The sequence below is a fragment of the Nicotiana attenuata genome, unplaced genomic scaffold (genome assembly GCF_001879085.1).
Source record: "Nicotiana attenuata strain UT unplaced genomic scaffold, NIATTr2, whole genome shotgun sequence".
Taxonomy (NCBI): Eukaryota; Viridiplantae; Streptophyta; class Magnoliopsida; order Solanales; family Solanaceae; genus Nicotiana; species Nicotiana attenuata.
In genome coordinates, this window is record NW_017670453.1 from 553,015 (window position 1) to 564,268 (window position 11,254).

At 38.8% G+C, this 11,254-nt stretch overlaps 2 protein-coding genes across 3 annotated transcripts; one reads left to right on the forward strand and one right to left on the reverse strand.

The window, feature by feature from the left end:
* The first annotated feature begins 1,862 nt into the window (after positions 1-1,862).
* Positions 1,863-4,859, forward strand: LOC109239639 (subtilisin-like protease SBT1.4). Its single transcript, XM_019406227.1, has one exon. The coding sequence runs from the start codon at positions 2,266-2,268 to the stop codon at positions 4,624-4,626; it is 2,361 nt and encodes a 786-aa protein (XP_019261772.1). The 5' UTR covers positions 1,863-2,265; the 3' UTR covers positions 4,627-4,859.
* Positions 4,860-4,912: 53 nt separating this feature from the next.
* Positions 4,913-8,747, reverse strand: LOC109239640 (RING-box protein 1a-like). Of its 2 annotated transcripts, XM_019406228.1 has the most exons (5): positions 8,418-8,740; positions 8,219-8,269; positions 8,052-8,111; positions 5,184-5,255; positions 4,913-5,106 (listed from the first exon to the last, which is right to left on the reverse strand). In XM_019406228.1, exons 1-5 carry the CDS (start codon positions 8,551-8,553, stop codon positions 5,069-5,071), a joined length of 357 nt encoding a protein of 118 aa, XP_019261773.1. In that variant the 5' UTR covers positions 8,554-8,740; the 3' UTR covers positions 4,913-5,068. The 2 variants fall into 2 exon arrangements, with proteins under 2 accessions (XP_019261773.1, XP_019261774.1); XM_019406229.1 differs by lacking the exons at positions 4,913-5,106; positions 5,184-5,255 and adding an exon at positions 5,494-6,399 and having other exon boundaries at positions 8,418-8,747.
* Positions 8,748-11,254: the final 2,507 nt, after the last annotated feature.

Here is an 11,254-nt window from a genome sequence, read left to right on the forward strand (position 1 = left end):
GTAAATGTAAGATTACTTATTTCGTATCAAAATATTATAACAGTAGTATTTAGTGAAGGGTAAAATTGTCTTTCAGCTTTTGATGGATATTTTGATAATTTAATTTCAACTTGAAGCTTCACACTTATAATATAGTATATATATATGATATATGATGATTAGCCTATTTAATGTCCAAAAATAAATCACTTTTTTAGCTCCTCATATGTACACAGAACAAGTATGTTTCTAGAAGTTAATTGAAGTAGAGGAACACAACTTCTATGATTTTGATAGTTCATATTTGCGTTATAATTAGTGCGATTTTACGTTGTAGCTAAATGATGTAGGATCAAATTTCATCCAATGTCTTTGTCAAAATAGTATGGGCTAGACAGTATTCAAATTAAAAAAATGTAGCCCGATGCATTAAATTCCTGCTCTGCGCGGGGTTCGGGGAAGGGCCGGACCATAAGGGTCTATTGTACGCAGCCTTACCCTACATTTCTGCAAGAGGCTATTTTCACAGCTCGAACCCGTGATCTCCTGGTCACATGGCAACAACTTTACTAATTACGCCAAAGGATTGATAATTGAAAAATAATCAACGTTTGCATGGTTATTGAAAATACCTACTATTTAATGCAGAGATACAAGACAAAAATACCCTTAGCTAAAATACCGAAAAAATCCAGCATAATATGTTGGATTATAAAGCTCCTACGTACAAAACTCTAGCACATTGTGCTGGAGTTCAAACTTCAAAGACATCTTGTATGCGAACTCCAGCATATTATGGTGGAGTTTAACTTAGAAAAGTTCAAATTCCAGCATATTTTGAACTCCAACATATTATGTTGGAATTCCACATGTAAAAAGTTGAACTCCAACATATTACGCTGGATTTTTTCGATTTTTTTTTTTTTTTTTTTGGTAATTAGTCAAATTTTATTTACCAAGGAGAAAAATATGTACAAACAAATCAAAACCGCTAAAGTTAGACAGCCCAACTTTAGCACACCTATCTCATTCACCTCCCCCCCCCCTTCCCCCCCCGCGCCCTTTTTATACCAGCTATCCTACTATTCCATTGTCCTCTACCTATCAATTTACCGAGGCCTACAACACTTCTTCCAGCTATCCTACTATTCCATTGTCCTCTACCTATCAATTTACCGAGGCCTACAACACTTCTTTGTTTGCCCAAAAAAGTCTTTAGGTTCCTCTCTTGGTGCAAATAATAGATACAACCAGCCATCAGCCATCCTAAATATACCAACTTTGGCATTTTTTTCCTTTAGCATGATTGATTGTCCCAGTTAACTTCTTGACTCCATCCCGTAGGTAATCTGTTGATGCCTTGCCAGTTGAGCAGTTTGGTCCATAATTCTGCAAAGAACTTGCATCTGAAGAACAAATGTTCTATGGATTCTTCTTCAGTGTTTTAACTTATATTTTTGTCCAAATCTATTCGCATGAAAAAGTATCTAAATTTTAATTTTTAAAAATATAGCTAATTTTCAACTGTCAATTGTAAATTAGGCTATTTTTGAATTTCTCCCTTCTCTTCAATCACGTATCCGTTCCATTCCTGAAACTTAATCAACAATTGTAAAGTTACAGCTTTCGTCTTACAAGATCAAAAGTTATGATTCGAGCTGCAGTTGCTAATTTTAACTCTAATGGCAATTTTTACCAATTAAATCTTCCCTGCTACGCATGGGCGGAGGTAGAGTATTATTTGCGGTTTCAGACGAACTCAGTAACTTTTGTTTAAATCTTGTATTTGTATTAAAAAATTTATTAAATATATATAACTATTTAATTGTGAGCTCAATAACTAAGACATATGATGAGTTCGATAATACGTTCAGAACTCAACTTCAAATCCTGACTCTTCCTCTTCCTCTAATAGGCTTTTAACATGGGGAGATACTCAAATTCAAGTTAAAACATACCACAATCATGCTTTGCTTATCACAATTGCATTCAACACTCTGCATGGGTATGGTGGGTTGCGTGTATTATTTGTGGAGAGTGGAGACAAAAGCAACTTGTAAGAAGGAAATTACTCGTAAACAATGATGTTGGAGGTCTCAGCTTATTCCAATTAAGCAATTATCAACCCAACCCATTTTTTGTTTCTTATTACTGTAACCCATCATTTATCCATTAGTATAAAAATATCTGGCTGGGTATCCCAAATGGATGGAAAGTGAATCAATCAGTATCTTCAACGTGGCCCAATAAGGCCCATCCAATTGTCTCCTTTCTCCATTTTCCTATATGAACCAGAACGCGGTTTCCTCCGGCAGACGGTCTACAATGGCGTCAATTTCCGTTCTTTCTTTCTTTTTCCTTGTCTCTTTCTGCCTCACTCCAGTTACCATTTCCGTCCAATCCGATGAATATGAAACTTTTATCATTCACGTTTCCAAATCCGATAAGCCCCGTGTTTTCACCACCCACCACCATTGGTACTCCTCCATCATCCGATCCGTTTCTCAACACCCTTCTAAAATCCTCTACACCTACGAACGCGCCGCCGTAGGATTCTCCGCCCGCCTCACTGCCGCACAGGCCGATCAGCTCAGTCGTATTCCCGGTGTAATCTCCGTCCTTCCCGATGAAGTACGCCACCTCCACACCACCCATACCCCTACCTTCTTGGGACTTGCTGACTCCTTCGGCCTCTGGCCCAATTCCGAATACGCTGATGACGTTGTCGTTGGGGTTCTGGACACGGGTATCTGGCCGGAAAGGCCGAGTTTTTCGGACGAGGGTCTCTCTCCAGTTCCTTCAAGTTGGAAAGGGAAATGCGTTACTGGACCAGATTTTCCTGAAACCTCATGTAATAAAAAAATCATAGGTGCTCAAATGTTTTACAAAGGGTATGAAGCTAAACATGGCCCAATGGATGAATCAAAAGAATCAAAATCGCCAAGAGATACTGAAGGACATGGAACACACACAGCATCAACTGCAGCTGGTTCTGTAGTGGCAAATGCTAGCTTTTACCAATATGCCAAAGGTGAAGCTAGAGGTATGGCTATAAAAGCAAGAATAGCTGCATACAAGATTTGCTGGAAAAATGGTTGTTTTAATTCTGATATATTGGCTGCCATGGATCAAGCTGTTGACGATGGTGTGCATGTGATATCACTTTCTGTTGGGGCTAACGGTTATGCTCCACATTATCTCTATGATTCTATTGCAATTGGAGCTTTTGGTGCATCCGAACATGGCGTCCTTGTCTCATGTTCAGCTGGAAATTCTGGTCCCGGCGCTTATACGGCAGTGAACATCGCACCCTGGATTCTCACCGTTGGTGCTTCAACTATAGATCGTGAGTTCCCTGCAGATGTTATTTTAGGAGATAATAGAATATTTGGTGGTGTTTCATTGTACTCCGGCAATCCTTTGGCCGATACCAAATTGCCGGTGGTTTATTCCGGCGACTGTGGTAGCAAATACTGTTATCCAGGAAAGCTAGACCCGGAAAAAGTTGCCGGAAAAATAGTTCTGTGCGATAGGGGAGGCAACGCTAGGGTTGAAAAAGGGAGTGCAGTGAAGCAGGCAGGCGGAGTAGGGATGATACTCGCTAATTTGGCTGACTCCGGCGAAGAACTCGTCGCCGATTCACATCTTCTCCCGGCGACGATGGTAGGTCAAAAAGCAGGAGACAAAATAAGACACTACGTCAAGTCTGATCCATCTCCGACGGCGACGATCGTGTTCAGAGGAACCGTGATAGGAAAATCACCGGCGGCGCCACGTGTAGCGGCGTTCTCGAGCCGAGGACCTAATCATTTGACGCCGGAGATACTTAAACCGGATGTTATTGCACCTGGAGTTAACATTTTGGCCGGTTGGACCGGATCTGTTGGACCGACGGATTTGGATATTGACACGAGAAGAGTGGAATTTAATATTATTTCTGGGACTTCCATGTCGTGCCCTCACGTTAGTGGATTGGCTGCTTTACTTAGAAGGGCCCACCCAAAGTGGACCCCAGCAGCGGTAAAGTCAGCACTTATGACAACAGCTTACAATTTAGATAATTCTGGTAAAGTATTTACAGATCTTGCCACTGGCCAAGAATCTACTCCTTTCGTTCATGGATCAGGTCATGTAGACCCGAACCGAGCATTGGATCCGGGTTTGATTTACGATATCGAAACTAGTGATTACGTGAATTTCCTATGCTCCATTGGTTATGACGGCGACGATGTCGCCGTGTTCGTGAGAGATTCTCCTCGAGTAAATTGCAGTGAACGGAATTTGGCTACTCCGGGAGACCTGAATTACCCGTCGTTCTCCGTTATTTTTACCGGTGAGAGTAACGGTGTGGTAAAATACAAGCGGGTGGTGAAAAATGTAGGGGAAAGTACAGATGCTGTTTATGAAGTGAAGGTGAACGCGCCGCCGTCTGTGGAGGTGAGTGTATCGCCGACGAAGCTTGTTTTCAGTGAGGAAAAGCAAAGTTTGTCGTATGAGATTAGCTTAAAGAGTAAAAGCAGTGGTGATCTGGAGATGGTGAAGGGGATTGAATCTGCATTTGGGTCGATTGAATGGAGTGATGGAATTCACAATGTGAGAAGCCCAATTGCGGTGCGTTGGCGTCATTATTCTGGTGCATCCATGTGAGTAATGGATGTTTGTTGTTGGATCAGCTTGACAATGTAGCCGATGATTGTTCTTTATTGCATGGACCAATAAACTGGGATGATGACAAATTGAAAGAGGAAATGTCCTTAGAGGACCATCGAATTTGTCCAACTTGATGTTGCCTTTAATTTAACTTTATTTACCTTTTTTTCTCTGTTTTGGATGTTGTTCAGATTGATGTACATATGAATGAAGCATACCCAGTTGTTTCACTGTAATTGCGGAACAGTTTAAAAATCGCATGATACGTGCAATTGAATACCAATTCCAATAAATCCTATTCCAATATAAATCAGGCTCATTTGTAGCGTCACAAACAAAAAGCACTTGAAATAAGAGTTTCCAGGTCGCACTACGTTAAGAGTCATGTAATATTAGATGCAATAGCATGATCTCCCCTTGCTGCAATTTAATGAATCCTCTAGTGACCATACTTCTGAAACTCCCACTCACTGTTATCTGCAGAGTAATAAAAATAATTCCAACCATTACAAAGTTCACAACCCTACTAGAAAAGAAAAACCCGATGATAATACCTAATGGGCACACTTGACGGGTTTTGAGCCATCGACTGATGCAGTGGAAATGGAAGGCATGGTTACATACACCTGCGAGAATCTCGATCAAGACAGCAATATAATTAAGAAAGAAACATTGACCAGTAGAAAGAACAAATACTACTCCCTCCGTTTCCATTTAGATAAGTTAATTTGACTCGGCACGGAGTTTAAGAAGAAAAAAAAAAAAGACTTTTGAAACTTATGGTCTTAAAAGTTTAAGGGGTAAAAGCTTTGTGGAGTCATGACATTTGTGTGGTTATAAAAGCTTCTCATTAAGGGTAAAATAGGTAAAATGAAAGTTTAAAGTTGAATTATTTCCAAATTCAGAAAGTACCCATCTAATTTGAAACAGAGGGAGTAGTAGTTAAGGAAATATACCTAAAGACCCCCTTACCCCTCAATAAAACATCAGGAAGGTCAAAGGAAAAACGAAAACAAAATGCATAGAGAGTTAACGTAGGTACATAAATGGGAGAGAAGCAGATGAAAAGATGCAGTAAACTAGATTTACATCTAACTTAGTATAAAAGATTGACATGCTAGAATTACTTCATGTTAAGGACTCACATACCAAGCCAACCAGGGCAAAGTTTATCAAACCAATAAACATGGTTTGAGGAGGCACGTGCACACACAAGTAAAACCAAGAGAGTTTGTAGAACCAATAAACATGATTTGAAGAGGGGAATGTAATAATAATCATGAAAGTTAAACCAAGATGAACTTCACATACTTGATCAAAATGAGGAAAGGGAGCTTATTCACTTAATCTATATCACAGTGCTGTACATCATAGACGATTCACATGTTTCGATGTCTTGTGAATGCTTCAGCAATGCTCTAACATGTCCTTTTATTTCAAAAGACAACAGGATAATATACAAAACACACATTGTTCTATTTAAGAAATGGTTCCAACGTTGTGGTTTTGCTTGAAGTATGCTCTACTATAAACATGGAATCTATTTAGAGAAACAGGACAATAAAAAAGACGAAGCACTTGAGCAAGAAATAGAACCAGTTGCTCCTTCAGTTTCAAGTATTGACTCAACAACTAGTAGCATTCTTGTTGGAGAACCTCTCACAATCCTTGCAAGCAACAGGCCAAATACTAGTCATCTCTTGTACAAAATGTTTACTTTCATGGAACAAAATCCCCGAAAGTAAACAGACCTAAATGCTGAATTTGCAACTACATATTGAAGAGAAAATTCAAAGTGAAGAAAAAATTTTGTGAGAATAAGCTATAAATAAATGCAGATACATAAAAAGCCAAGCATGACCCCCACCCCCCCCTCAAACCCCCAAGATTTATCCCGCGCATTAGGCAGTCATGATGCTTCACACCTGGAAAAAGAACTAACAAGAACGAACGATATGTTCTTTATATTTTTCCATGCAATTGTGAAAACAACGCAAGTCTAGGAAAGCAAATCATGAATGCATGCTCTGAATATGCAAAATAACCCAATTGTTCTTATTCCAAAAGTACATTTAGTGCTAGTTTCATCTATTGTGTTTTCTTCTCCATGCAGTTTATGCATCCAAATTGGAGCTAGTCCTTTTGCTGCTCATGAGTCTCCATAGTGAGTTCAATGTAAAAAGATAATATGGGAACAAAGGTTATTGGCTTATAACCCCAAAAAGATGAAGGAGAAAAGAAAAGAGAGAAATGCTGAATGAAAAGAAGCATGGTAGAGCAAAAAGCTAATTGGAACCTACCCGAAATTGGGACAAAAGCCACCCTCAACCCGGCACAGTCCATCCAACCTCCAATATACAGTTCTCCCCTCTCCAGCCTGTCTTCGGAAAAACAACTCCATACCAACATACACCACCCAAAGAAAAAAAAAGCTTTCCACTTTTCTGGATACTTTTATTAATTATATTAGCATAATATTGAGGTTAGAGGTTTGATTTAGTGCATATGGTGCTTTCATTCAAGTTGGATTTTGGTGCATGAGTTTGAGCATAGAGCTTTCATCTTGCGAAAATTATTTTGGTTTTTCATTGATGTTTGAAGCTTTCATCTATAAAGGGAGGGGAAGAGTAATGTTTGCTTAAGAAATGGTAGAAGATAGGAAGAGAGTTACAGTAATTCTCATCAATAGATGCCTTGTCAGGATTTAGGGAGGGGTAAAAGAAAGGAGCCACAGACAAGGAAAAAAGGGAGTAACAATTGAAAGACTTGGCCAAAGGCTTTTAGGACTATGGAGACATTACTCTAGCCTCTATCACAGTAAATGTGATGGTTGAAACAATATGCCTAATGCAATGATATCAAGTTTGTTATATGCCACTAAAATACACTCATCTAGTCATGTGCTTTTCGACACACGCACAAACCAGATACATCAGGACACCAAATTCATAAAACATAAGCTATAAGCATCTTTCACCATGGCATATGTTCATCCCTTGCCAATGATTACTAATATGGAATAGATGTATATTGTCTCAAGGCACAAAGGAAACATATACACGCCCCTGTCTGGTATGGAATTGGAATGCGGAACATTAAACCTCATTCATATATAAACTCATCAATAATTGATTCAGTTAACCAGGAAACTGCTAAAACACATAGTGGAAACATCAAATATTAACTGCAAGAGATATTTTAAGCAAGGGAAAAATAGATGAAGTGAATACTAAAGTGAGAAAACACACAATTCCATTAGCAAGAAAGCAATCAACTACATCTTACAAGTCCACAATTATAAGAACTTGCAGAATGAAAAAACAGCTTTTAAGTGAGATGATTTCAGCTTGTTATCACCAAGTGTCATTTTAGCAATTATTTCTAAGAAATATATTTAAAAGAAGAGATTGAGAACAGCGTACCCCAAGCAACAGTGCACTCCTCGCTAGTGGCACTAGCTTGATTAGCTTGACATTCGATGCCTGATAGCAATTTTCACACAATGGAACAAATAAATAGAGGATAAAGTATCCATCTTTTTCCTTTTTTAGGTAAAAGAGAAGCTAAAGAAAATCTTCAAAATACTCACAGAGGTCCATAATATGGTTCCTGCAAATAGCACAGTTGTCTACAACAATATCTGCATCAGCAATTTCACCAATCACGTCAGCTAAACACTAATTTTATACCGGTTGATCGGGAATAGCAACTACAAACAATTCCAACAAAAAAAGTAAAAAATAAAAGAAAGAAAGAAGGGATGCAGTGAGTTAGAAAAAAAAGCGAACCCCAAGCCCATAACGCGACCGCGTTCCATTTCTTTATCTCAAAACGCTTGGGTTTCTTCGTAGAAGAAGACGCTAATGACGGCGCCATACCGGTGGATCCTTCACCGGCGGGAGTCATTTCAACGTCGGTATCCATTGCTGACAAATCAGAGAACGTAAATCCTAATTATCGGGCTATCGATCGAACTGAAGTGGAGGGAATAATAAAGTTCCCTTTTGCGAGTGAATTCGGGTAAAAATAGGGTAAAATTCATTTACGCCACCAAAACTTTCTTTTAAAAATCAAATTTCCCCTTCAATTTTGAACAGTAGTCATTTTTCCATCTTTATCCTACACAATGCCTTTTTGCCCTTAAATTTTCAAATCCCTTTATATAATACTTTTTTATTCTATGATATTTTTATGGGTTTAACTTTAATTTAACTTTTGTTATACCTTATTATAAATGAATTTTATAATATAAATTTAGAAATTAGTTTATTAATGGTAATCAAAATCCAAAAATCTATATCTTACAATAGAGAACAAGAGAGAAAGTTAACGGGCAAAGGTGGTAAGAGGAATCAATTGAATCCCCTTGCCAGAAAATTAGAATGCACAAAACCAAAATTTTAGTTATATATAAAATTTTGAATCCCATTTACATAAGAACATGATATTAAAGTGGTATAGAGATTCGAAAGTTATCCTAGCTCACAACTTCAAATCCTAAATAAATTTTTTTGGGGTGTTTGTCAATCCTCTTATATGAATTTCTGGTTCCACCACTAAGAAAAGATAACTTAAATATATCGTTAACATGCATTGCATTAAAATAGCAATCATAAAGATAACAGTAAATTTATAATATTTATATAACGACCCGACCTGTCGTTTTGAGCTCTAGCACATCATTATGTGGTTTGAAGCCTTGAGTAGCTTCACTTCAGGTATTATGACCTGTACATGTGGTCGGAATTGAATTTCGGGAAGTTCAGAGTTGATTCGGATGGAAAATTCTCATTCAGAAGCTTTAAGTTGGAAGAGTTGACCAAGGTTTGACTTTTGAGTAAATGACCCTGGAATCGGGATTTGAAAGTTCTAACGGGTTCGTATCATGATTTTGGACTTGGGCGTATGTCCAGATCGGGTTTTGGATGACCCGTGAGCGTTTCAGCGCTTATGGTGGAAAGTTGGCATTTTGGAATAATTTCATAAGTTTGGGTTGAAGTGTATTTTAATGTTTATCGATGTTCTTTTGGAATTCCGAGACTGGGAATAGCTCCGTGTGGTGATTCTAGTCTTAGGAGCGCGTCTGAATGTGGATTTGGAGGTTCGTAGGTCATTTCGGGGTCATTCGGCGAAAGTTGGAAATGTCAAGGTTTTTGAAAAGTTTGACCGGGAGTGGACTTTTTAATATCGGGGTCAGAATCTGATTTCGGAAGTTGGAATAGGTCCGTAATGACAAATGTGACTCGTGTGCAAAATTTGAGGTCAATCAGACGTGATTTGATAGGTTTCGGTATCGGGTATGGAACCTAGAAGTGAAATAGTTCATTAGGCTTGAATCGATACGCAATTCATAGTTTTGATATTATTTGGTATGATTTAAGGCCTCGAGTAGGTCCGCGTTATGTTTTAGAACTGGTTGGTGTGATTGGACGGGGTCCTGGGGGCCTCGGGTGCGTTTCAGGATGGTTTCGGACCAAGTTTGGATGATTGGTTGTTGCTGGTTTGCTGGTGTTGGTTTTGTCCTTCAGCGAATGCGGAGGGTGAGACGAGTTCGCAAAGAAGGAATTTGGACTGGGGGCCTTTTGTTCTTTGCGTTCGCGACATGAGGGTCGTGTTCGCGAAACGTTGGGCAATGGTGCTTCGCATTCGCAAGCCCTGTCTCGCGTTCACGTAGAGTAGATGGGGAGCTGAAGCGGGTTGTGCTTGGCGAACGCGAGGGGCTTGCTGCGTTCGCGAAGAAGAAACTTTGGTCCTGAGTTTGCTAAGCTTCGCGAATGCGAGGGCAGTGCCGCGTTCGCGAAAAAGGACAAACCTGGGCAGTGAAGTTTTAAAACGGTGATTTGGCCATTTTCATTTTATTTCATCCATAGGAGCCGAGCTTGGAGCGATTTTGGAGCACCATTTTCAGCATCAATCAAAAGGTAAGTGATTCCCACATATTTCAAGTTAAATACATGATATATATGGATTTAAACATGAGAATTAGTAGAAATTTTGGATTTGAAAGAAAAACCTAGAAATTGGTATTTTTGGATTTTGACCATGAAATTGGACATGGAATTGGGAATAAATCATATATTTGAGTTCGTGGTGTTATGGTAATGATTCTCTTCGAAAACTTTCGGAATCCGGGCATGTGGGCCAAATGTGACTTTATCGACTTTTTGAGCGGAGTTGGAAATTGTTATAAATTGATTTATTATGAGTATTAGAGTATATATTCATGGATTTGTACATTTATGTACTAGTTTTGGAGCGACGGGCACCGATTTAAGGTGTTAGAGGCCATCGCGTTCCCGATGAAGAATTTTGGACTGAAGCAAGTTTGTGCTTCGCGAACGCGAGAGTTCTTCCGCGTTCTCGAAGAAGGGATCACTGGGCAGTTATAAATATTTCAAAAACGAGGGTTTAGCCATTTTTATCAAAACTTGAGATAGAGAGCTCGGATTTGAACGAAATTTTGGAGGATTTTCAGAAGAAGCTATTCGGTAATGATTGTTGACTCATTTATGGTTATACTTCATTAATCTATAGTTGATTCCATCCTTTAATTTTGGATTTGAGTTGAGAGATCTAGAAAAAAGGGAAAAGTTCTTCAACAAAATTTTTGGGTTTTGATTGAGAT